This window comes from Microtus pennsylvanicus, chromosome 3, assembly GCF_037038515.1.
Source record: "Microtus pennsylvanicus isolate mMicPen1 chromosome 3, mMicPen1.hap1, whole genome shotgun sequence".
Taxonomy (NCBI): domain Eukaryota; kingdom Metazoa; phylum Chordata; class Mammalia; order Rodentia; family Cricetidae; genus Microtus; species Microtus pennsylvanicus.
The window spans coordinates 128,009,230-128,031,342 of NC_134581.1; the positions used below are offsets into that span (position 1 = coordinate 128,009,230).

Sequence of the window (22,113 nt, forward strand, 5' to 3'; positions counted from 1 at the left end):
GTGGCATGCTGTAGAGAGATTTCCTGATTCGGCAACAGCAACAGAAAAAACGCTATGTCATTTTAAAGCACAGCTCCTTGGGGCTGTGCTGCCAGTGCAAACTCTGGCTTTATGTTGTGTTCCCACTTGGGATCGGAAGGAGAGTGCTCTGAGACCATGCTGATGGCTCTCAGCGCTCCCCGCCTGCACCTGGGCAGACGGCCGAATCAGGCTTAGGCAGGCGGAAGAGCATGGCGGATTCCTGCCGCCATAGAGAGACATGTTTTCAGACTGCGCAGTGCTCTGCATGTCAGATTTGGATGTAACTTGGATGAAAAGAATTTCTGTGCTGCACGCTCAGTCTCAGAATTAAAGTGCAGAGTGCCGCTCCTACCTGGTAGCCCCAGAGCTAGCACAAAATGGTACGTCCTCCATTTTGAAATTTTCCTGACTCAGCATCAGCTGCAAATCCCTGCAGCTCATTAAGAGGTCCTGCCACGAAACACTTAAACGGTGGTGACGAAAAGCTGAACGTATGCTTTTCGGTTTTCAGCCGTAGCATGAAAAAAGCTGCGCGTTAAAAATGCCGGCTTTCTGGGCCATCCTGCCAGGGCAAACTCTGACTGTTTGAGGCAGGAGGGCCGGCTACAGAGAGAGGACTTGAGTGTTGTCTGTTGTAGCTCGCTGGCTGGCAGGGACCTTGAAATGCCATAGAGGTGTGGCTATAAACATGGCTGCAGCCTGTATATCCGCCATGAGGCTGGAAAGCTAAGGAATGGACTGGATCTAGGTGGCAAAGCCATGCCTTTAGTCCTACTGAGATTGCTTGGTAAATTAAAGACTCATGTGGTCAGAAAAACAGAGAGAGATACAGTAAAGAGAGATTCAAAGACAGAGAAAATTTCTGAATGGTTAAAAGTGTGTTAAAATATATGCAGACTTAAAGTTAAAATTCTTAAAGTAAACCTCTGTGACTTCAAGGTGTGGTAGCACACGCCTTTAATCCCAGTGCCTAAAAGGCAGAGACAAACAGATCTCTGTGAGTTCAAGGTGTAGTAGCAAACACCTTTAATCCCAATGCCTGGGAGGCAGAGACAGGCGGATCTCTGAGAGTTCAAAGACAGCCTGGTCTACAGATATACGCTCAAAAAGCAAAAAGTTAACCTAGGAATGTCACAGCTTAGATTCTTAAGCGTCTAGTGATTTAAAGGTGCAAATCAAAAGTGCTCCTGGATAGTAAAAAATTGCAGATTCACAATAGGACAGATTCAGACCACTAAATGAGTCACACTGTTGGATGAATGTACGTAGGCTTGAGAGAGAGAAGAAAAAGAATATAGAGAATAAAGTTAATGGTTAAAAAAAAAAGTAAAGTCTTTAAAGAGACAGAATAAAGTAAAGTGATAGAGTAAAAATAAGCCACATAAATATGGAAAATTCACAGAGAGTCTGGATTATGTACATTGTGTTTTCTTTAAATTTTTTGACTGTGAAGGAGCTAAGTACAGAGAGACATTTCATTACATGGGCTGCCAAGCTAAACCAGAATGGATATAAGGGTATTACGATTTCAGAATTTGGGTCTAAGGATATGATGCTTTGGAGAGAGTCTTCTTTTGTTTTCACAGAGGATGAGACTCTATGGATTTCTTCTATTCCGATTTGGTATGATGGACCACGTCCTCCTGAAGGGTTGCTGTGAACATCTTCAGAAAATTGCTTTGCTCAACTGCCAACTGAGATGAAACTAGCACACAGGTTATACCATGAAAAATCTAATTAACGACGCCCCCATTCAGCAGGAAGCAGTTTGGAGAGAAAAAACTGCGCCCGTGTTCCCAAATATTGTTTATAAATGTCCTTTTACATTTAAAGGGGGAAATGATATAGGTATGAATAATTTGCATTGATAGAGATTTAAGGTCAATTTTGTTATATGTATAAGTGTTTCTGATTTTGATTAAGGTATTGTGATTGTGTAGTTCATTTAAATATGTACTGTATAATTAAGAAATATAGGTTGTTAATGGATAATCATCGATAATGGTAAAGCTTGTAGTCATGTTAGTTAGATTTTCTAGATATATAGAGATATATTTTAGATAGATATTCTTCATGTCTTTCAAAGATTACAGAATAGGACATTTAATGTTTTAATAACTGAGGACTTTTCATGACAATGAGACACTCTGCTCCTGGCAGCACCAATCTACTTCAAGAAGAAGATGGGCATCGAAGAGGATCCTTATGGAGTTTGATAGCCATTTGGGCAAGAAACTGCTCTTGTCTGGACTATTGCATAAACTGGACACAGAGAACCCGCAGAGAGAGGACTGCTGAACTTGCTTAAAGGTGAGATGATCTTTCGGGGTTCCTGATTCATGAAAGAGTCTGCAAGACATTCTTCAGGACAAGCAGATAGTGACTGCCTTTGAAATTTCCTGCTTTGTGGAAATGTCTGCTGGATACCATGGGCCTGTACGGTACAGAGGAACTTTGGGTGACTGTCCAGGCAGCGAGATGTCTCTGTCATTTCTAGAGTTTTCTTATTTCTTGTTTACTTAGGTAGTATTATATCCTTCTGGAGTCTTTGCTGGAGGTGAAGAATGAATAGATAGTTATAGTTTTCCTTAGTTATGATAAAAGATAAAATAGATATAAATATTGTAACTGTAATTCTTGCTTGATAACTGTTTTGCTATATGCAATTTTGCTATGTTAAAGTTAAAGCCTTTTTTTTGTTTAAACCGAAAAAGGGGAAATGATGGAGGAAGGTCATTGGTTAAATAAAAAGAAGCTGCTTGGCTCTCATTGGTTAGGAGATAGGTGGGAGGAGTAAACAGAACAAAACGCTGGGAGGAAGAGGAAGTGAGGTCAGACTCTACAGCTCTCCTCTCCGGAGCAGACGCAGGAGAGACGCCATGCTACCTGCTCCAGGGAAGACGCAAGCTATGAAGCTCCGACCAGGCTAGAATCTTCCCGGTAAGACCGGTGCTCACAGATTATTAGAGATGGGTTGATTGGGATATCAGAATTAGCCAGTAAGGGCTAGAGCTAAGGGCCAAGCAGTGTTTAAAAGAATACAGTGTCCGTGTAATTATTTCGGGACATAAGCTAGCCGGGCAGGCGGCTGGGGTTTTGGGGATGTAGCCCCGCCGCCGCTCCATATTACAACACACTTCCTACATATAATACCAGTAGCACAGACACCGAGATCAACAATCAAAAAATGAGACTTCCTGAAAGTGAAAAGCCTGTGGTAAAAATATCTTCACCAACACCACATCTGATGGAGGACTGATCTCCAAAAATATAAAAAGAACTCAGTAAACTAGACATTAAAATACAAAGCCATCCAATTAAAAAATGGGGGCAGAGAGATAAACAGAGAACCCTCAGCAGAAGAATCTCAAATAGCCAAAAGGTATTTAAGGAATTGTTCAACATCTTTAATCATTGGGGAAATGCAAATCAAAAGAAATCTGACATATCATCTTATACCTGTCAGAATGGCTAAGATAAAAAAATTCTAGGGATATCTTATGCTGGAAAGCATGTGGAATCAAGGGAACACTCCTCCATTGCTGGTGGGAGTGCAAACTTGTACAGCCCCTTTGGAAATCAGCATGTGACTTCTCACAAAATTGGGTATCATTCACCTCAAGACCCAGCACACCAGTCTTGGGCAAATGCCCAAAGAATACTCAATCATACCACAAGGACACATGCTCAACAATGATGTAATTTTTAAACTGTTGAGTGGTACTCCATTGTATAAAAATACCACCTTGATTACATCAGTTCTTTGATTGAGGTTCATCTAGGTTTTTTTCCAGTTTTTGGTTACTATGAATAAAGTCTCTATGAACAGAACTGAACAAGTGTCTCTGTGATAGTATGGACCATACTTTTGGTAATATGCACAAGAGTAACATATCCATCTTGAGTTCGATGGATTCAGTTTTATGTATACATTGATTTGCATAGTGGTTGGAAGAGTTTCTTCTCCCATATGCATTGGAGGCATGTTCCCTTTGCTCCAGAACCTCATCATGAACTGTCACTTATGTTAATGATCTAAGCCATCTGAAGGTAGTTTTAATTTGCATTTCTCTGATAGGTAAAGATGTTAAACATTTCTTCAAGTGTTTCTCAGCCATTTGAAATCCCTTTATTCAGAATTCTCTGTTTGGATCTGTACCCCAGTTTTTAATTGGTGTAATTGTGAGCGTTCCAGGCTATGAAAGCTTCTAACTTCATAAAACACACACAGGTTTGCAGTTTTAAGATTCTGCAAACTCTTCAAACAGGATAAAAACAACAAAAATCCATAATAAAGCATCATAATCAAATACAATTTACTGAAATGAGATGACACGGCTCAAATCTTGCTATGAAACACAAGCTTGCCATAATCTTGGCTGTTAATGATAATTGGTGAAGAAAATACTGGTTTGAGACCTCTGGACCTTGCAGTGTTCAAACTATTGTTTCAATCTTTGATATTTGTCTGGGATTTATAATTTTGTGATTTCATTTATCATTCTTTGATTTGTATCTACTAGTATGATTTTGTATAACTAATTATACAAAATTAATGCTTTATTTCTTGTACTTTTCTCGAATAAAATTGGACTGATCCTTAAAGTTACTTGTAATATTACCTTTTTGTTGGCTAGAACTAATTAGTTTTTTTTCCTAATTAAGACTCAGTTTGTGGCTATATCCAACTTCAAAGTATTCTGTACTAAGAAAGTTCAATTCAGTAAGGTTAATTCAATGATTTCTATAGAAAATGCTGTAGTCATTTTTTCTTAGGTATAAAATAAGTATATGAGTTCCAAAATATTTACTAAGCTTCTATAAAAACTTACACTTTCATAAACATTTTTCTCTGCTCATTATTATAATTATGATTTAATATCAGATGCTATGAATTTGGCAAGTGGTTCTATTATAATGGAATTTAAAGAAAGTTGAAAATTTAAACTATTAATTTAAACTCAGAATTACCAAGAAAGAGTTAACTATAAATAATAAACTTCCATTACAAGGGTATATTATTTGGGAAATGATCCAATGAATAAACATGCTAGTTGAAAAATAATCAACTTCACAAAAGCCTTTGATATAAGAGTGTCTTCCAGTTTCTACTGCTCTAAAAGACACCATTACCATGCCAACTCTTTTTTTTTTTTTTTTTTGGATTTTCGAGACAGGGTTTCTCTGTAGCTTTTTGGTTCCTGTCCTGGAACTAGCTCTTGTAGACCAGGCTGGCCTCGAACTCACAGAGATCCTCCTGCCTCTGCCTCCCGAGTGCTGGGATTAAAAGTTTGCACCACCACTGCCCGGCTACCATGCCAACTCTTATAAAGGAAAACATTTAATTGGGGTTGGCTTACAGTTCAGAGATTTAGGCCGTTATCATCATGGTGGGGCATGGCAGTGTGCAGGCAGACATGGTGCTGTATAAAATGCTGAGAGTTCCACTCAATATGCAGTTAGCAGAAGCAACTATGTCAAATGGAGTGTAGTTTTAACAGAAGTCAGGTGCCCTAGAACTGTAATTACAGTAAATTTTGAGCCACTGTGCGGTTGCTTTGAATCAAGCCTGTGTAGTCAGTGAGGCCAGCTGGCTCAGCACAAACCGTCTCTTCACCTCTTTAATTTGGTTTTGAAAAAGTGTCTCCCTTTCTAATCGAGGATTATCTCCAACTACGAGTTTTCTGTCCTTAGTCTCGGGATGTTTGTATCACACAGGTTTCTGTACCAGGATGAAGTTGTTCTTTCCTTTGTTTCTTTTATTTTGGTTGTTGTTTTAGATTTGCTGTGTGCATGTTCCCATAAAGAACAGAATAAGGCATCAGGTCCCTACAGAACTGGCATTGCCTGATGGGAGGCTAAGAATTGAACACAGGTCATCTTCAGGGCATGCACTCTTAATGAATGTGCCGTCTTTCCAAACTCATAGAAACTTTGTTGTTGTTGTTGTTATTTTCTCAGATTGTTGGGAACTGAACTTAGTTCCTCATCGCGTAGGCTAGGGAAATTCTTTGCCACTGAGCTACATTATCATCTCAAGAATAATTTTTAACAAACATTACTCAAACAGTTGTGTATACATCTGGAAACAAAAAAGGCAACTTTATTATATGTAAGCTAATCTCAAATAGTTGATAAATTTATCTGAAGCTAAAGTCTAGAATATGGAGACCTCTTGAGATAAATATAGAAAAACTGAAACCTCTATCCAAAATAATTTCTAAGATCTAAGTTGTGTTTTATACCAAAATGAAACAAAAAGGAAAAAAGTATGAAATATACTTTATCAGATTCAGAATACACATTCACTATTTCTAAGAGAATGAAAACAAAGAGTTACAGTGTTTGGCTGAGATTTATATAATAGAGGACTCCCATCACGATTAAAAGTTTTTCCATACTGAAGAAGAAACCATTAGTTCTGCTGTTAGGTATGAGTCATCCTCTTCCCATGTACAAGCAACTGATAGTCTCCTGTTCTGTAGACTGGACTTTCCATTAACTGTTTTACTTAGCAGAAGATTTTTAACCTCCTGTGATACATTCGCAATGTTTAGTTTTATTTCTCAGCAACTGTAACACTTTAGAAATCTCTTCTGTATTCAGCCTTAATCTAGAAGGAAAATGTAATGTTGGGAGAAGATGGAGGCAGCTAGAGATCATCAAATTAAATAAAATATATCAGAGTAGGAAAGAAAAAATTGCATGTTCTCACTTTTTTGTATTCTATATATCCCTTCTAATTTCATGTCATATGCAATATATTAATATATTACTAATTAATTATAAATTAATATACTATGTAACATTCCATATGACATGACCCTGGAAGTGAGATGTTCCTGGGTAACAGTCGCAAATATTTGAAGGGGAGTGATGAAGAGATTGGAAGGTAGAGGATAATGTGTTCTAAGTACATGATTTTCATGCAGGAAAATATGTTTATGAACCCAAACACATTTAGAACTAATATGTACCAACACAAATTTCATAATTAAAAATCACTGTGATTAAGAGATGAAGAGATGGCTTAGTGGTTAGGAGTCCTGGCTGCTCTTCCAGTGGACCTAGCACTCACATGGTGTCTAGCAACTGTCTATAACTCCAGCTCTCAAGGATCCAACATGTTCCTCAGGCTTCTATTGGCATAGCATGAACACGATAGCAGGAAAACACTCTCACACATAAAATACAAATTATTTAAAAGCCTAATAAAACCAATATTGTTGCATAAAATTTGTATAATGCTAAAGTACTTTAAAAGAAACTGCAGTAGAAAGGAAAAACAAGCCTAAAACAACTGTCACATTAGCATATAAAAGATATTCATCTTAGAAAAAAATAAATTTAGCTTCTCTGCTCCTTTCATAATAACATCCATTAATGGCAATGCCAAGTCATACTGAGATCTGGAAGAGCAAGTACAATGCTTTGAAAGCTATAAGAAAGTGGGGAACTACTTTGAAATCAAATTAAAAAATATACCTACCTTAGAGCAACACAATAGTATCCCAGGAACTTAATAATGTAAAATGAAAATTTCCTACTACAAGTATATCTATGTACATCAAACTGTAGAGTGATATTTATGTGGTCACCAAAAACTAGACCCAAGTAACACTCATCTGTGGTGAGAAGACACAAGGCATAAAGGCTCCATATAAATTTCCATAATGAAATCACATAAAATGATGAACAGCATGATAGGAACTCAGATGCACTTTCAGTAACAAAGCTGCCACGTTTTGTACTACATATTTGAAAATGGAAAACTTTGACTAGGGCAATAGCTTAGTGACATTTGATTCCAAGAATCCAGATAAAAACCAGATACAGCAGTCCATGTATATAAACCTAGCAGTGTGTGTGTGTGTGTGTGTGTGTGTGTGTGTGTGTGTGTGTGTGAGGGACAGAGGTAGATCTCAATATACTGGCCAGCCAGTATAGCTATTTTGTGAGAATCAGGTTGAAGGAAAGGCCTTGCTTAAAAAAATGACTACGCAGAGAGATAGTAGCAGACACCTACATTTGACATACCTCTGGCATAAACCACACACCAAATTAAAGAAAGGAAGGAAGGAAAAAAGGAGCAAACAAACAAAGGAGGGAAGGAAGGAATAAAGAAAGGAATGAAGGAAGGGAGGAAGGAAAGAAAGAAAGAAGGAAGAAGAAAAAGGAAGGTAAAAAAGACAGCTACTAAGAAGGGACCAGTTGTAGAGTGGTGGACAGGCCAGAATAAGGTATTGGAATTGGTACTAACTAGTTTTTTATGTATTATATGTTTGTGCATGTGAGAGAAATGGGGAGATAATCATTTTAAGTATTAATCTTAGTGTTGCTACAGACCTATATTTATTTACCAAACACAAAGAACTTATTCTGAAACAAAAACTTTAATTTAAGTTCTTTAGAACAACTGATTTTCAAATACAGGTATACTTCCCCTTCTGCTAATATCTACTTTGCTTTTGAAAAGCATACATTTTGTAAAACAAATATATTTTTGTTGTTATTCAAGCTAAAAACTGTTAGCCACAAATTGGACACGTATATCTTATGGTCTACTCCCAAGACCCTGGCATGACTGTTTGTAAACGCCACAGCAGGCCAAAAACTACATGGAAGCCTTTTTCCTGACCCAGCAGAGGAGTTGCACATACGCATTCCCAGGAACTGTGACAGCACGCACAAGAACTGCAGAAGCTCAAGTCAAACCAATGGAAATGAGCACTTAACCATGGAAAGAAGAGCTTACAAAAAGCCTCATCCCTATCTGGGGATTTATTAACAACTGACAGCTGATGGGAAAGGCAGAATTAGCTTTCATTAAGAGTATAATCCTTAGCCTGGCAGTGGTGGCGCATGCCTTTAATACCAGCACTTGGGAGGCAGAGGCAGGCGGATCTCTGTGAGTTCAAGACCAGCCTGGTCTACAAGAGATAGGTCCAAGGAAGGCTCCAAAAAAGCTACAGAGAAACTCTGTCTCGGAAAACAAAACAAAAACAAACAAACAAACAAACAAGCAAAAAAGACAAGAATCCTTGTAGGTCAACCATGCTCCAGGATATTTTCTCCCTCCCCAAAATGATAACTTTCTAGGGAGATGGGGATGGATCATAGATGAATTGCAAAGAGGGATTGAAGAAGATAAAAATATATGGTGTAAGAAATTCCTAAAGGATGAATAAAGTACTTCTAAAAGAAAACATATGTATTATATCAATTGCGTTCATATATTTCCTCTGAATAACTGTTTCCTATTGCATTTTTAAAATCATGGAGCATTTTGTTATAATATTTATGATAAATATTATTTGTCTAGTGTGCTAGGAAGAGAACCAGTGATATTAGTCTTGCTAGATCAGCACTGCACTGATAAATTACTACACAAATCTAATTGTTTTTTATAAAGACACTTGATGCACATGCTTGTACATCAATTTAAAATACTTTATTTGCCTCTGTGTGAAAAAATGATGGGTGTAGTAACATTCATCTAAAATGTGCTTTGTTTATTTTCACTGGGGTTAAGACTTACTATATTTTTTCTTTGTATTCAGTTCAGTTATTGGAAATATACATGATGGGTATTTACTACGTTTTCACAGGAAGCTTAATTTTCTTTCTGCTATTCAAACTGAAAAAGATGGAACAACAGCAACAAGCTGGAGACGTTTTGGAGTTCATTTAGTAACAAGGACAATATTGGAACTGTTTTGAAGAGAATCTTGTGGGCATGCTTTTATGACATTGTAATCACCTGAATAACAATTACCGTCTTAAAGGAAGGAACATGATACCTCAATAATTGCTCCACAATTCAGTTCTTAGTGACAAGCTAATGATGTCCTTGGCCTTCCTTCTCAATTTAGATACTGTTCCTAATGGACTGCTGCATAAATATCAAAGTGGTAATGCTTTCAAGAGTTGTAACTCCTTGGTGGGTTAAGTAATTTGGTAAATATCACCTTCCTTAGGTCTCTGCTATAATTCAGAAGTCAGACACCAAATGTTCATGAATATTAATGAACCAAAGCAGATTGTGTTTTTGGTTTGTACTCTTGGCAGAGAGGTCAGATTTTCCCTTTTACATTCAATTTTCTTCCATCAAGATTAGAGTTTAAATTTGTGGGAAATTTACAGATCAAAGGCAGACAAAGAAATACAAAATTGAAAGTAATAAAAGCTTCCATCTTTATTTTCTAGTATGCTTCATTAAGAAAGGTTTCTTTTTTTTGTTTGCTTTATTTTGTAATAAATCATTAATGAACCCAAAGACAGAGTGGCAAGTTATAACAGATCTGAATTTACATTTTAGAAACATCCACCAAACATTTAAATAGGAAATAAATATATTTACATTTTATCTTTCTATTTCACTACATTGTAATATGTATAAAATATATAACATTTATATTATTTATTATCATTAAAGTTAAGGTATAACATAAAGTGACATGAGTTTAGGGTATTAAGGAGTCAGAATAAAATACAAACAGAAATTCTAGAGATGTGGATCAAGAGAGTCCTTAAGCTCCTGAGCACAGCAATAGTAACAGGAACAAAATATTTATCGTTAAGTGTGAACACAGACACTTACCTTACAGAGTTAAGCTTAAGCTTGTCCTTGCACTGGTAGAGCTTCTCCACACTTCGGGTTTGAAACAGTAAAGTGAAGTGATTGCTATGAATCACTGTTCCTCAGTGATAAATCAAGCATCACTTAAGCCCAGCATTTGACATGGAATATACTATGAACAATCATTGTGACCTAAGCAAAGGATATGTGGACTCATCAGCTCATGTATCCAGAAGAAAACCGCACTGTCTATATAAAAATTCTTTCTCTGTTTGCCATATTGACTTGGTATTCATTGTCTTTCTTCTCATTGGGCGACTTTTATTAGCAAAGGCTTTATAAGAGGTCTGTTCATGACCGAAATGTATGAGAACGCAGTAGCTCATGCTGCTCCTTAAAAGAAAGATTGGATGGGAAGCATTTGGAGTATTTATTATTTTTAAATCATCTTTTAAAGTGTTTTTGAAATTGCACTATAACAGACTCAAATGCCCCTGCTTTGATATATTTCAGTGTTGATGGTTTGCTATTTTAATCACATAAAAGGCATTCTCAACAGTTTTCAAGTGGTTTGAAACTCCTGTCTCTAACTCCCAAAACTACATTGCCCTTTAAGTTTATACTGTGCACACTGTAATAAGCCCTTTAATTTGCCCCCATATACATGCATGTGCATACACATCCACCAAGGCACTGGAGGGGTTAAAACATCATGAAGCATTCTCATATGTGCTTAATACTCAAACTTGCAACTTTTGAAAAAAAATCTCCTATATTGGAACCTACCTAAGTTACGGAGAAATTGAAATCTGTGTTTCAATTCATTTCTAAACTTTCTCACTGAAGTAGCCCAAGGAACAACAGCAAATAACAGTGATTAATAGCACTATAAAGAAAGCATAAAACACTAACTGTTAAACTGATGAAAATCAGAGCAGTATTTTCCTAACTGCTGCTTTGCGCCACTAATCGTGTTAAATAGCAATTTCAGCATGAAGATATGCCGATCAATATTATAAATAGTAACAATACTAAGGTTGTTTTAATATGTTTTATTTCAAGCAACACTTTATAGCTGAATTCAAATTATGCTATATATGTATGTGGAAAAATTTATTTCAGTATAATTAAGGTCAACAATTTATACTTGTCTCTATACATGTACTTATGTATCTGTAAGTACACTAGCTCTATACTCAAAGATATCATCTCATACTTTTGCTGTTTTCACAATGGGAACACTGGTAGAATATTTGAGATAACAACAATAAAAGCATAATTTGTTTTTGTCTGTTTAAAGAGAACCTTGTATAAGCGACCCCAAAAACTCTACCAAAGAACTCCTACAGCTGATAAACACCTTTAGTAATGTGGCAGGATACAAGATCAACTCCAAAAAATCAGTGGCCTTCCTATACACTAAGGATAAGGAAACAGAGAGGGAAATTAGAGAAGCATCACCTTTCACGATAGTCACAAATAGCATAAAATATCTTGGGGTAACTCTGACCAAGGATGTGAAAGATCTATTTGACAAGAACTTTAAGTCTTTGAAGAAAGAAATTGAAGAGGACACCAGAAAATGGAAAGATCTTCCTTGCTCCTGGATTGGGAGGATCAACATAGTAAAAATGGCAATTCTACCAAAAGCAATCTATAGATTCAATGCAATCCCCATCAAAATCCCATCAAAATTCTTCACAGATCTGGAGAAGACAATAATCAACTTTATATGGAAAAACAAAAAACCCAGGATAGCCAAAACAATCTTATACAACAAAGGATCGTCTGGAGGCATTACCATCCCTGACTTAAAACTCTACTACAGAGCTACAGTATTGAAAACAGCTTGGTATTGGCATAAAAACAGAGAAGTCGACCAATGGAATCGAATAGAAGACCCTGACATTAACCCACAAACCTATGAACACCTGATTTTCGATAAAGGAGCTAAAAGTATACAATGGAAAAAAGAGAGCATCTTCAACAAATTGTGCTGGCAAAACTGGATGTCAACCTGTAGAAGAATGAAAATAGATCCATATCTATCACCATGCACAAAACTCAAGTCCAAATGGATTAAAGACCTCAATATCAGTATGAACACAGTAAACCTGATAGAAGAGAAAGTGGGAAGTACTCTACAGCACATGGGCACAGGAGACCACTTCTTACGTATAACCCCAGCAGCACAGACATTAAGGACCTCATTGAATAAATGGGACCTCCTGAGATTGAGAAGCTTCTGTAAAGCAAAGGACACTGTCACTAAGACACAGAGGCAACCCACCAACTGGGAGAAGATCTTCACCAACCCCGCAACTGACAAAGGTCTGATCTCCAAAATATATAAAGAACTCAGGAAACTAGACCGTAAAAGGCTAATCAACCCAATTATAAAATGGGGCATTGAGCTGAACAGAGAATTCTCAACAGAAGAACTTCAAATGGCCAAAAGACACTTAAGGTCATGCTCAACTTCCTTAGCGATCAGGGAAATGCAAATCAAGACAACTTTAAGATACCATCTTACACCTGTCAGAATGGCTAAAATCAAAAATACCAATGATAGCCTTTGTTGGAGAGGTTGTGGAGAAAGGGGTACACTCATCCATTGCTGGTGGGAATGCAAACTTGTGCAACCACTTTGGAAGGCAGTATGGCGGTTTCTCAGGAAATTCGGGATCAACTTACCCCTGGACCCAGCAATACCACTCTTGGGAATATACCCAAGAGAGGCCTTATCATACAACAAAAGTATATGCTCTACAATGTTCATAGCAGCATTGTTTGTGATAGCCAGAACCTGGAAACAACCTAGATGCCCTTCAATGGAAGAATGGATGAAGAAAGTATGGAATTTATACATATTAGAGTACTACTCAGCAATAAAAAACAAGGACTTCATGAATTTTGCATACAAATGGATGGAAATAGAAAACACTATCCTGAGTGAGGTAAGCCAGACCCAAAAAGAGGAACATGGGATGTACTCACTCATATTTGGTTTCTAGCCATAAACCAAGGACATTGAGCTTATAATTAGTGATCCTAGAGAAGCTAAATAAGGAGAACCCAAAGAAAAACATATAGGCACCCTCCTGAATATTAACCTTCAGCAAGCGATGAAAGGAGACAGAGACAGAGACCTAAATTGGAGCACAGGACTGAAATCTCAAGGTCCAAATCAGGAGCAGAAAGAGAGAGAGCACGAGCATGGAACTCAGGACCGCGAGGGGTGCACCCACACATTGAGACAATGGGGATGTTCTATTGGGAACTCACCAAGGCCAGCTGGCCTGGGTCTGGAAAAGCCTGGGATAAAACCGGACTCTCTGAACATAGCGGACAATGAGGACTACTGAGAACTCAAGAACAATGGCAATGGGTTTCTGATCCTACTGCACGCACTGGCTTTGTGGGAGCCTAGGCAGTTTGGATGCTCAACTTACTAGACCTGGATGGAGGTGGGGGTTCCTTGGACTTCCCACAGGACAGGGAACCCTGATTGCTTTTCGGGCTGGGGGGGGACTTAATTGGGGGAGGGGGAGGGAAATGGGAGGCGGTGGCGGGGAAGAGACAGAAATCTTTAATAAATAAATAAATTAAAAAAAAAAAAAAAAAAAAAGAATATCTGGAATAGTAAAGCTAGAGGAAATTCTTCCTGGAGAGATTGATGGTTACCACCTCTTGATAAGGCTGATAATGGAAAATTAATTCACAGTATAGAGTAAAAAAAAGCAATAAAATGCTAACTGCTTCTACCTGAAAAAAAAAAAAATAAAGAGAACCTTGTAAAATCTACATCATTTTATGTGTTGTTTCACCTGCACCACACGCATCCCCAGAGATGCTGAGTCTGGAAAATGGCATCAGAACCCCTGGAACTGTAGTTACAGATCACTGAATGAGTGCTCAAAGCAAGTCTGCCTTCTTTGCAGGAGCAAAAATAATCCTTAAAGCTCAGTCACCTCTCCAGCCCCATGAAATTATCTTACATGATTACAGAAGAATTCTGCATTGTTTAAAACCCCAGATTATTTCCTTTTATTAGTTTTGATGACTGTGGCATATCACAAGACCAGGTCACCCACCATGTGGCTGCACCTTGCTCAGTAGCAGAGGTTTCAGAGAAATAGTAAAATATGTCCATATTCACTCCTTCTACTTTATGTTAGACAGTCAGAACTCTGATATTGGTGACATCCAAAATTTGCCATAATTTTTGTGTCTGGTTGATATAGTAAGCAACAATTTCAATATTACTATTGTAGGGAAACATTGAATTTCTTATAGTGTTTGTAAACTTTTATTATTAAATTTTTTTTGTTCTTTTAGAAAGGCATTTTAGTTCCAATCTTACATTAGTGAACTCCCTGTTAGAAAACTGGTCATTTAAAAAGGGCTAAAACAGTTATCAACTGAAATGTGAACAAGCAAAAATGGGCTTCCTTTTTACTTTTCAATAAGTACCCAGTTGTTTAAAAGCAGACATCTACAGAGCCTTAGATGAGGGCCAGAGAATGCTTCCTGCTTTGTGTGACTAGCAAGACCCCATTCCCAGCTGTGAGTACATTCTCCATATTGCCTATTTCTGTCCTTTTCGTCTTTCTAACGCTAACACAAGCTAGCTACAGCAGTCTTAATCTATTATAACTACTTCATCATACTCCATGGCATTCTAGGACATGTATTTTGAGAATTATTTCCAAATCTCACTTATTTTACTCAATAAATATACTCAAATGAAATTATTGCCTCTGTGGCTACTTTTCAGGAACTTTTTAATTCATGACTCAACAGAAGAGGGTTACAAAGTCCTATTTCTTAAACAGAATTTGTTGACATAATTTTCTCTGTAAGAATTTTGGGTCATATCAATTTATTAAAGTTTAGTTTGTTCATAAATATCATTAGGCAAAAGAGTATAAGAGTGTTTACATGAAGAACAGGGAAATCATGAGTGTTTTAGCCATTCAGGACTAATACCATTTTTAATATAAAACCTTTTTGTAGCATTCATTCAAGAAGGAATGTTTCATTTCTTAGTGTGTATCACAGGCCAATGTGATTATCTTTACTTATTCTTCAGAAGATTTAAAATCTGGTAAACACAACCAGAGTGCTCATGTGGAAACATAAGATGGGAATATAGGAAGAAACTCATGTGGGTAGGTTAAGGTACTTCTATCCTTGAGGTTTTAATGTTTTATTATTATTTTTGCATGCTACTTGCCTTGCTTTACTTTTTAATTTATTTACACTCACAATACAATGATAGGTTCATGATCTGCCCACTATGTCTCTGTCATACAAAATAATCTAAAATAGAGAAATAGCCATTTAATTGGTATTTTTATTTATAGGTAGCTTACAATTTTTGTGTTATTTACATACTTTACACCAATCATTCATCACCATACACGGTGACAGCTGTGTCCTGATAAAGATCAGAGGAGAAAGAATAGGCTGCTCTGCCCATTCCGGGTTATTTGCGGATACCTGCCAGGGTAAGATCTACTGCAGCTACCTCCTGACATTTTTCCCGCTGGAGTTGCAGTCTGACTCCACTGTTGACATGGTGACAGCATGGTCTCGGATGCAAACAAGGAATGACAGTGGGGCTGCTAGGCAGAACTCAGTCTGTCAAGCCACGTGCTTTGCTTTGCTTGTAGAAGCAGAGGTGGCAGGAGCCGAAGCAGCAGCCTGATTGCCTAAAAACAGAGGGTCCAAACAAGCTACTTTGGCAGCAAAAAATGAATGGATACAGTGAAGAACAGCAAATAAATTTGAAAATTCCAGCTCCTGGAAGGAAAGGAGAAAGATGTAAATCAGGGGAAAAAATTATTTTTTTCACAAAGTTGTCAATAAGCAGTCATTTTTATGTATAACATCTGGAATCTAGCATGTGTAATATATTAAAATACAATACTCTCATAGACATGTTATAATGCCAAGAAAATTGGAGACTGATTAAGAAATTTATAAGCTTAGTGAAACTGATATACAGTTTATGATCGCAATGAGAGTAACTCATACGTTGTAAACACCTGAGATTAATGATGCGTATTTTTTGTTATTTAGTTTCACATTTGTGGTGGAAGATGAAGAAATTAGAACAAATTATAATACATCAGAGAACTCCTAGAGAAAATTAACAGGCCTACTGTGTTATCTTGGGGTTTGCGATAGGAACACAAGAGCCTTCAGTGTCTCCACAGTCGTCTTTTACCTTTTCATAGTTCAGAGTCAGATTAGTATAGTGCAGTTTCTGAAAGTAGTAAAATACATTCACTTCTTTATTGTATTTCCCAAAATTTTCCACTTACAAAGTCTTTTTAAAATTCTGTCATTATTAGCTAAGGTTTATTTTATTCAAATTAAAAATTAGTTAAAATATTATATCATTTTCTCTTCCTCTTTCTCTCCTCTGTGCAATATTTACCATGTCCTCTCCTCCCATTCTTTCCATCCCAACTACCCTATTACAACCTTCCCTCTTAAATCTACGGTTTCATCTTCTCTGATTATATATATACACATTATATATAATATATTATACCATAATAATATTATATGGTATAGATATTATATATAGATTTATACAAGTGTGTATGTGTTCTTCTCAGTTCACAAAGATAAAAAATTTTGAATGCCACTGAACACAAATATTAAAGCGGTGTTTCTTAAAATTATTCCTATTAAGTTGAAGATTATAGCTTGTTTTTTAGTCTCTCCAATTACCTAAATATCTGGGCACTTTAAGTAAGATCTAGGTTTTTAATTATTCTACCCATCTGGTTCATTATTGTCCAATAATTTGATGCTGATCAAGACCTTACAGTTTTTTATTTTTACCAATTTAAGGTTTGTAGTGTATGATAGGAAGACATAGATACTGAGAATAGACTGTAGGAGACTGATGGATCTGGGTTTGACCCTAATTCAACATCACCTGCTCTGCCCCATGATCAACTCTTACAGTCATAGCCATCCCTCAGGCTTCCTTGTTCACACCTGTATGAATTCACAGAGGATAGTCTTTCCTTTCTACCCACTTTTTTTTGTTTTTCTGAGACTTTCCAATATCCAGAGGCTTTACATGCTGTTTCCTTACAACAGAACTTTCCTGACATTTTTTTTTCCACGAGCCTTACTAAGCAAAACCTAATTTCAAAATTTAAGTATTTGGTCATTCAATAAATATTCATCACAATACTTCACTTTCTTTTGAAAAACATGGATCAGAAAGAAAGATGATAGATAAGAAAAGTCTGATGGTACATCAGAGAAATCAAGAGTTATTAGAGTGATTTGATAATCACACATTTATTAGGAGTTATGGTCATCATGGGTATACCTTCACAAATAAAAACAGACAATGCTCAGGATATGTCTCTAAGAAAATGAAACAGTTTTTTGCTTATTATAATATAAAGTGTATTATGATATGCTACAAAATCCTACAGGTCAGACACTTACAGAAACTTCAAATTGAACTATAACAGATATGTTAAACAAATAGAAAGGGATGGAAAATATATCCAGAAGTAGATTTCATAATGCTTTATTAACCTTAAATTTTCTTAATACTAATGAGAAGGAAACAATGGCTTCAGAGAGACATTGGGTAACAGAAAAAAAAAAAACTTCTGTATTAAATCAGTTAGTGTATTTCAAGGAGGTGTTGACCTAAGAATGGAAACCAGGAGATGTGCTACACTGGGACAGGGGTTTTGCTTTTGTTTTCACAGGAGAAGAAAAACTATGAATACTATCAAAATTAATCAAGATACTCTTTGAAAAGGAGAAATCTCTTGATAAATAGAAATGACAACTTATTCACAGAGGTGACAATTCTACAGATTCCAAGGAAACCTCATAAGGGTTGGGGCAGGGTTCTGTTCTTGTCTTTGCAGAAAAATACCCATCTTCAAAAAGTCAAGAGATCTTGGACATCTAGATGTCTAAAGAAATAAGACAGCAATCCAAAAAGAATCACCAAGCAAAGAAAAATATGGCTTGTGATACCAATATCCTCTGCAGGGTAAAATCTCACACCTAAACATATATATGAAATGGCATTTGCAACTCACTTGAAAATCAAAGCTGACTTTGGAGTTAGGCAGTAGCTCTCCTTCTCTAAATTCAAGCACATTCTTAAAAGAAAAATTTAGAGTCTCTGTCTCATATCAGAAGCCACCTGATGTGGGACAGAAAGAAGATAAAATCTAGGGCACTAAGTTTATCAAACCTCTGCTTTCAAAATTTTTCTTCTCCCCATACCTATTTTTGTTTCTATGGTACCTTTCTTCAAATTCATGTCTATAGAAAATCATACTCTCTGTTTTGATATGAATACTGTTTAAGTTTTCCACAATGATTAATAAATTTTTATATATTAATCCTTTAAGTTTCCAGGAAGAAGATGTGGTCCCACAACAATGATTCTATCTGGTTGATATGATGCCATTTTGCTGATAGCACCATCGGTTTGGGGCTACAAACTGATGAAGATGATTCTATCTTGGTTAAATGAGATGGTGCACCTCCTTAAAAACGTAAGGCAGCCAACCAACGTTAATATTAATAAATTTACATGAATATGCATTTATAGAACATTTTATTTATAGAACATGGAAAATCATTTTAAAGAACAAAGTAAGTGCAAGCACAATGATGCTTCATTGATAGTTATGGAGAAAAGAAAGAGCAAGAAACAGAGGCAAGTAATGTGTGGAAGACACATGAGATTGAGGGTTCAGAAACCAAGCCACAAGAAAAGGGAATGAAAAAGGAACTTTTCTAACCTCATGGGATACAAAGGCAAGGCAAGAAGATAATTACATCTATGCGCTGGAGATGTGAAAGAGAAGGAATGAGTACATAAAAGCTATGATCACAGTTCCTACTTCAGAAATGAAAATATAAATGGAGAAAGTTCTCAAGAAGGAACAATGGAAAAATGCCTGGGTAGACATACTAGAGAAAGAAGAATCACATTATTGAAAGGAAGGCTTATGGTAAGGATGTAGAACAGCATGGTAAGCTACTGTATAGAACATCACAGAGTCATGCTTGGGAAGTCCTTGAAAGCCATTCTAAGACTCACGCTGAACTCAGGTAAATGATTGCAAAAATAAATTTTGCCAATGACTTCATAAAAGAAAAAGTACAGTAGGTTTCCATACCACAGGATTAAATTTACAATTCCGTATTATTTATTCTTTATTCCACAGAGGAATAATATTTTTATTAATTATTTAAACTAAAAAATCTTACTGTTGATTTCATTATAGGGTAATAGAAAAAAGTAAAATTTTGAATTTCTGCAAGTATCCTTATACATACAAAATTGTTTAAAATTTCCATTGACCTAACAACAGCACTATCATATTCCAGTTGACTATAACTTAGGTAAAACTATGTGGAAAGTTATTGACTAATTCATCTTCTTTAAGTCATAACTACTTATCAATTATTCCATAGTTGTTTAAAACCATATTCTTTGCAAATTTATACTTCTATTTAAGGTTTGATAGATTACTATAAAGCAGCTAAATTTCCAAGGTATTTTTTAAAATTAAGAAACTGCTGTATGGCCCCTTCAGGTCTTGGCATGTTGTTTTAGTCTTATGTAATTATAGTTCATACCAGATTAAAACTACGACCCAGAATCAGTTGGGCGTAATTTATCTGGAGCAATGCTTTTCAGTGAAAATCTGTCACTAGAGCCTTCAAGTAAAAGTACTCTAGGATCACAGTGCTATTTCAAGGTAGGCGGAAAACATTTGTGCTTATTGATCCTACACATTCTCCTCGTTGCATCTTTAAGGCACTGATGTATTTGGAAATGTATTGTGTGATGGCTCTTTTGTGTTTACCTTTGCTTCAATTTGTTTAGTTTCTGAATTCTGAAACAAAAATTTTATTTTGCTTTTGCCGTCATCTGATGAGCCTTTAAGCTGAGAGAATTTATACCTCCAAAGTATGGCCTAAAAGAAAAGAGAAATGAAAACAAGTAAGTCAACAAAGTTTATGTCTGCATTAAAGCCAAGAAATCATGTATTTTAAATATAAAAGTTAATCATATGTAGTAATATACCCCAATATTAATATATAAATTTAAATTCATTCTTTAAAGGTTATCTTTTAATATTTAATATTCAATCTATCATTTAACATATATATCAGGTGTCACCAAAGTTTTTCAAAGACATCACTTAAGTAAATTCTTCAGTGAGGTAGTACTATTCTTTTCCTAGTAAAGAGAAAAATGTCTTCAGTAGACATTCTGGCCTCTATGGTTATCTAACATTAGTCCTGAAAAAATAAGATTAGTACAATTTCAAGTGTACACATAGGAGTCTATAACAATGGGTAGGAAAATATTTGTTTTTCACCAAAGTATATACGTAAATACGTACAGTATGTCATCATTATTGCTTATTTAGTTTACTTGCATTGAGAAACTAATCCACTGTGGAGTAAGGGGAGCACTCCTACATTGCTGGTGGAAGTGCAAACTTGAGCAACCACTAAGGAAATCGGGGCATGTACAGCTTTAATACCTCAGATTTTTCTTACAACATACAAGATCAGTTAGATTTCCTGTGAAAGGAGTTAGTTACTGGATACACACCATCCCTGAATAGTGTACCATATGCTGAACATGAATACCATCAAAGTGTTTGGTAGTAGAGCCTCTTAAAAAAGCCACCATTTTTGCTGATAGCATTGAGCCATGAAGTCACCTTTTAAAGAAGCCACATCTGTGCTCACTACCAGCAGACAAAAAAAATGCAGCTACCAAGAAACCATGGCACACTATTCAGTGATGGTGTGGATCCAGTAACTTCCCAGACTTGGGCGATAAACATGGGTCATAAACATGCCTCCTCCATGAAACTAGACTCTCAGAGAACTGAGAGGGAAGTGTCAATCACCAACATACCATGATACAAGTTACAACAGTTTTTTTTGTTTTTACTCACACAATAAGAAAATAATACAGGTGCACAGTAAGTACAGATTCAGACAAAAAGAGCCACTAATTGGGTCACAGTGTGTTTTTAAAAATGTGTAGACTTAGAAGAGAGAATAAAATGAATATATACAGTATTATACTTAAGAAACAAAGTTTTAAAATAATAAAAATATCCTTAACACGGTATAAAGTAAAATAAGATAAATAAGCCACATAAAGATAGGCAATACACAGAGAGTCTAGATCATGTATATTGTTGTCTTCTTTGAATTGTTTAGCTGCTAAGAGACATTTAATTATAAAAAAAGTGCTAGATTCAACCAATATATATATTGTAAGAATAACTTGACATCAGAGTTTAAGACAAAGGGTCTGTTAATTTGGAAGAGAGATTTTGCTTCTATTTCCATAGAAAATGAAAAGCAGTGAAGTCATTCAAACTTAAAAAATGATCAGGTTGATCAAGGAGGACTTCCTGCAAGGACAGATGAAGCAGGAAGATCATGTGTAAATCGTTTTGGGGAGA

The 22,113-nt window shown here is 36.1% G+C and overlaps 1 protein-coding gene across 3 annotated transcripts in view; it reads right to left on the reverse strand.

The window, feature by feature from the left end:
- Positions 1 to 14,936: 14,936 nt before the first annotated feature.
- The window catches only part of Sntg1 (syntrophin gamma 1), a 396,311-nt gene continuing 389,134 nt past the window's right edge, over positions 14,937 to 22,113 (reverse strand). The window contains exons 18-19 of one of the 3 annotated variants that reach the window (XM_075967101.1): positions 20,485 to 20,595; positions 14,937 to 16,405 (exon numbers count right to left, since the gene is read on the reverse strand). In XM_075967101.1, the coding sequence (XP_075823216.1) occupies positions 16,247 to 16,405; positions 20,485 to 20,595 (270 nt within the window). In that variant the 3' untranslated portion in view covers positions 14,937 to 16,246. The remainder of the gene's footprint in view (positions 16,406 to 20,484; positions 20,596 to 22,113) is intronic. The other 2 variants (XM_075967103.1, XM_075967104.1) reach the window with 2 other exon arrangements.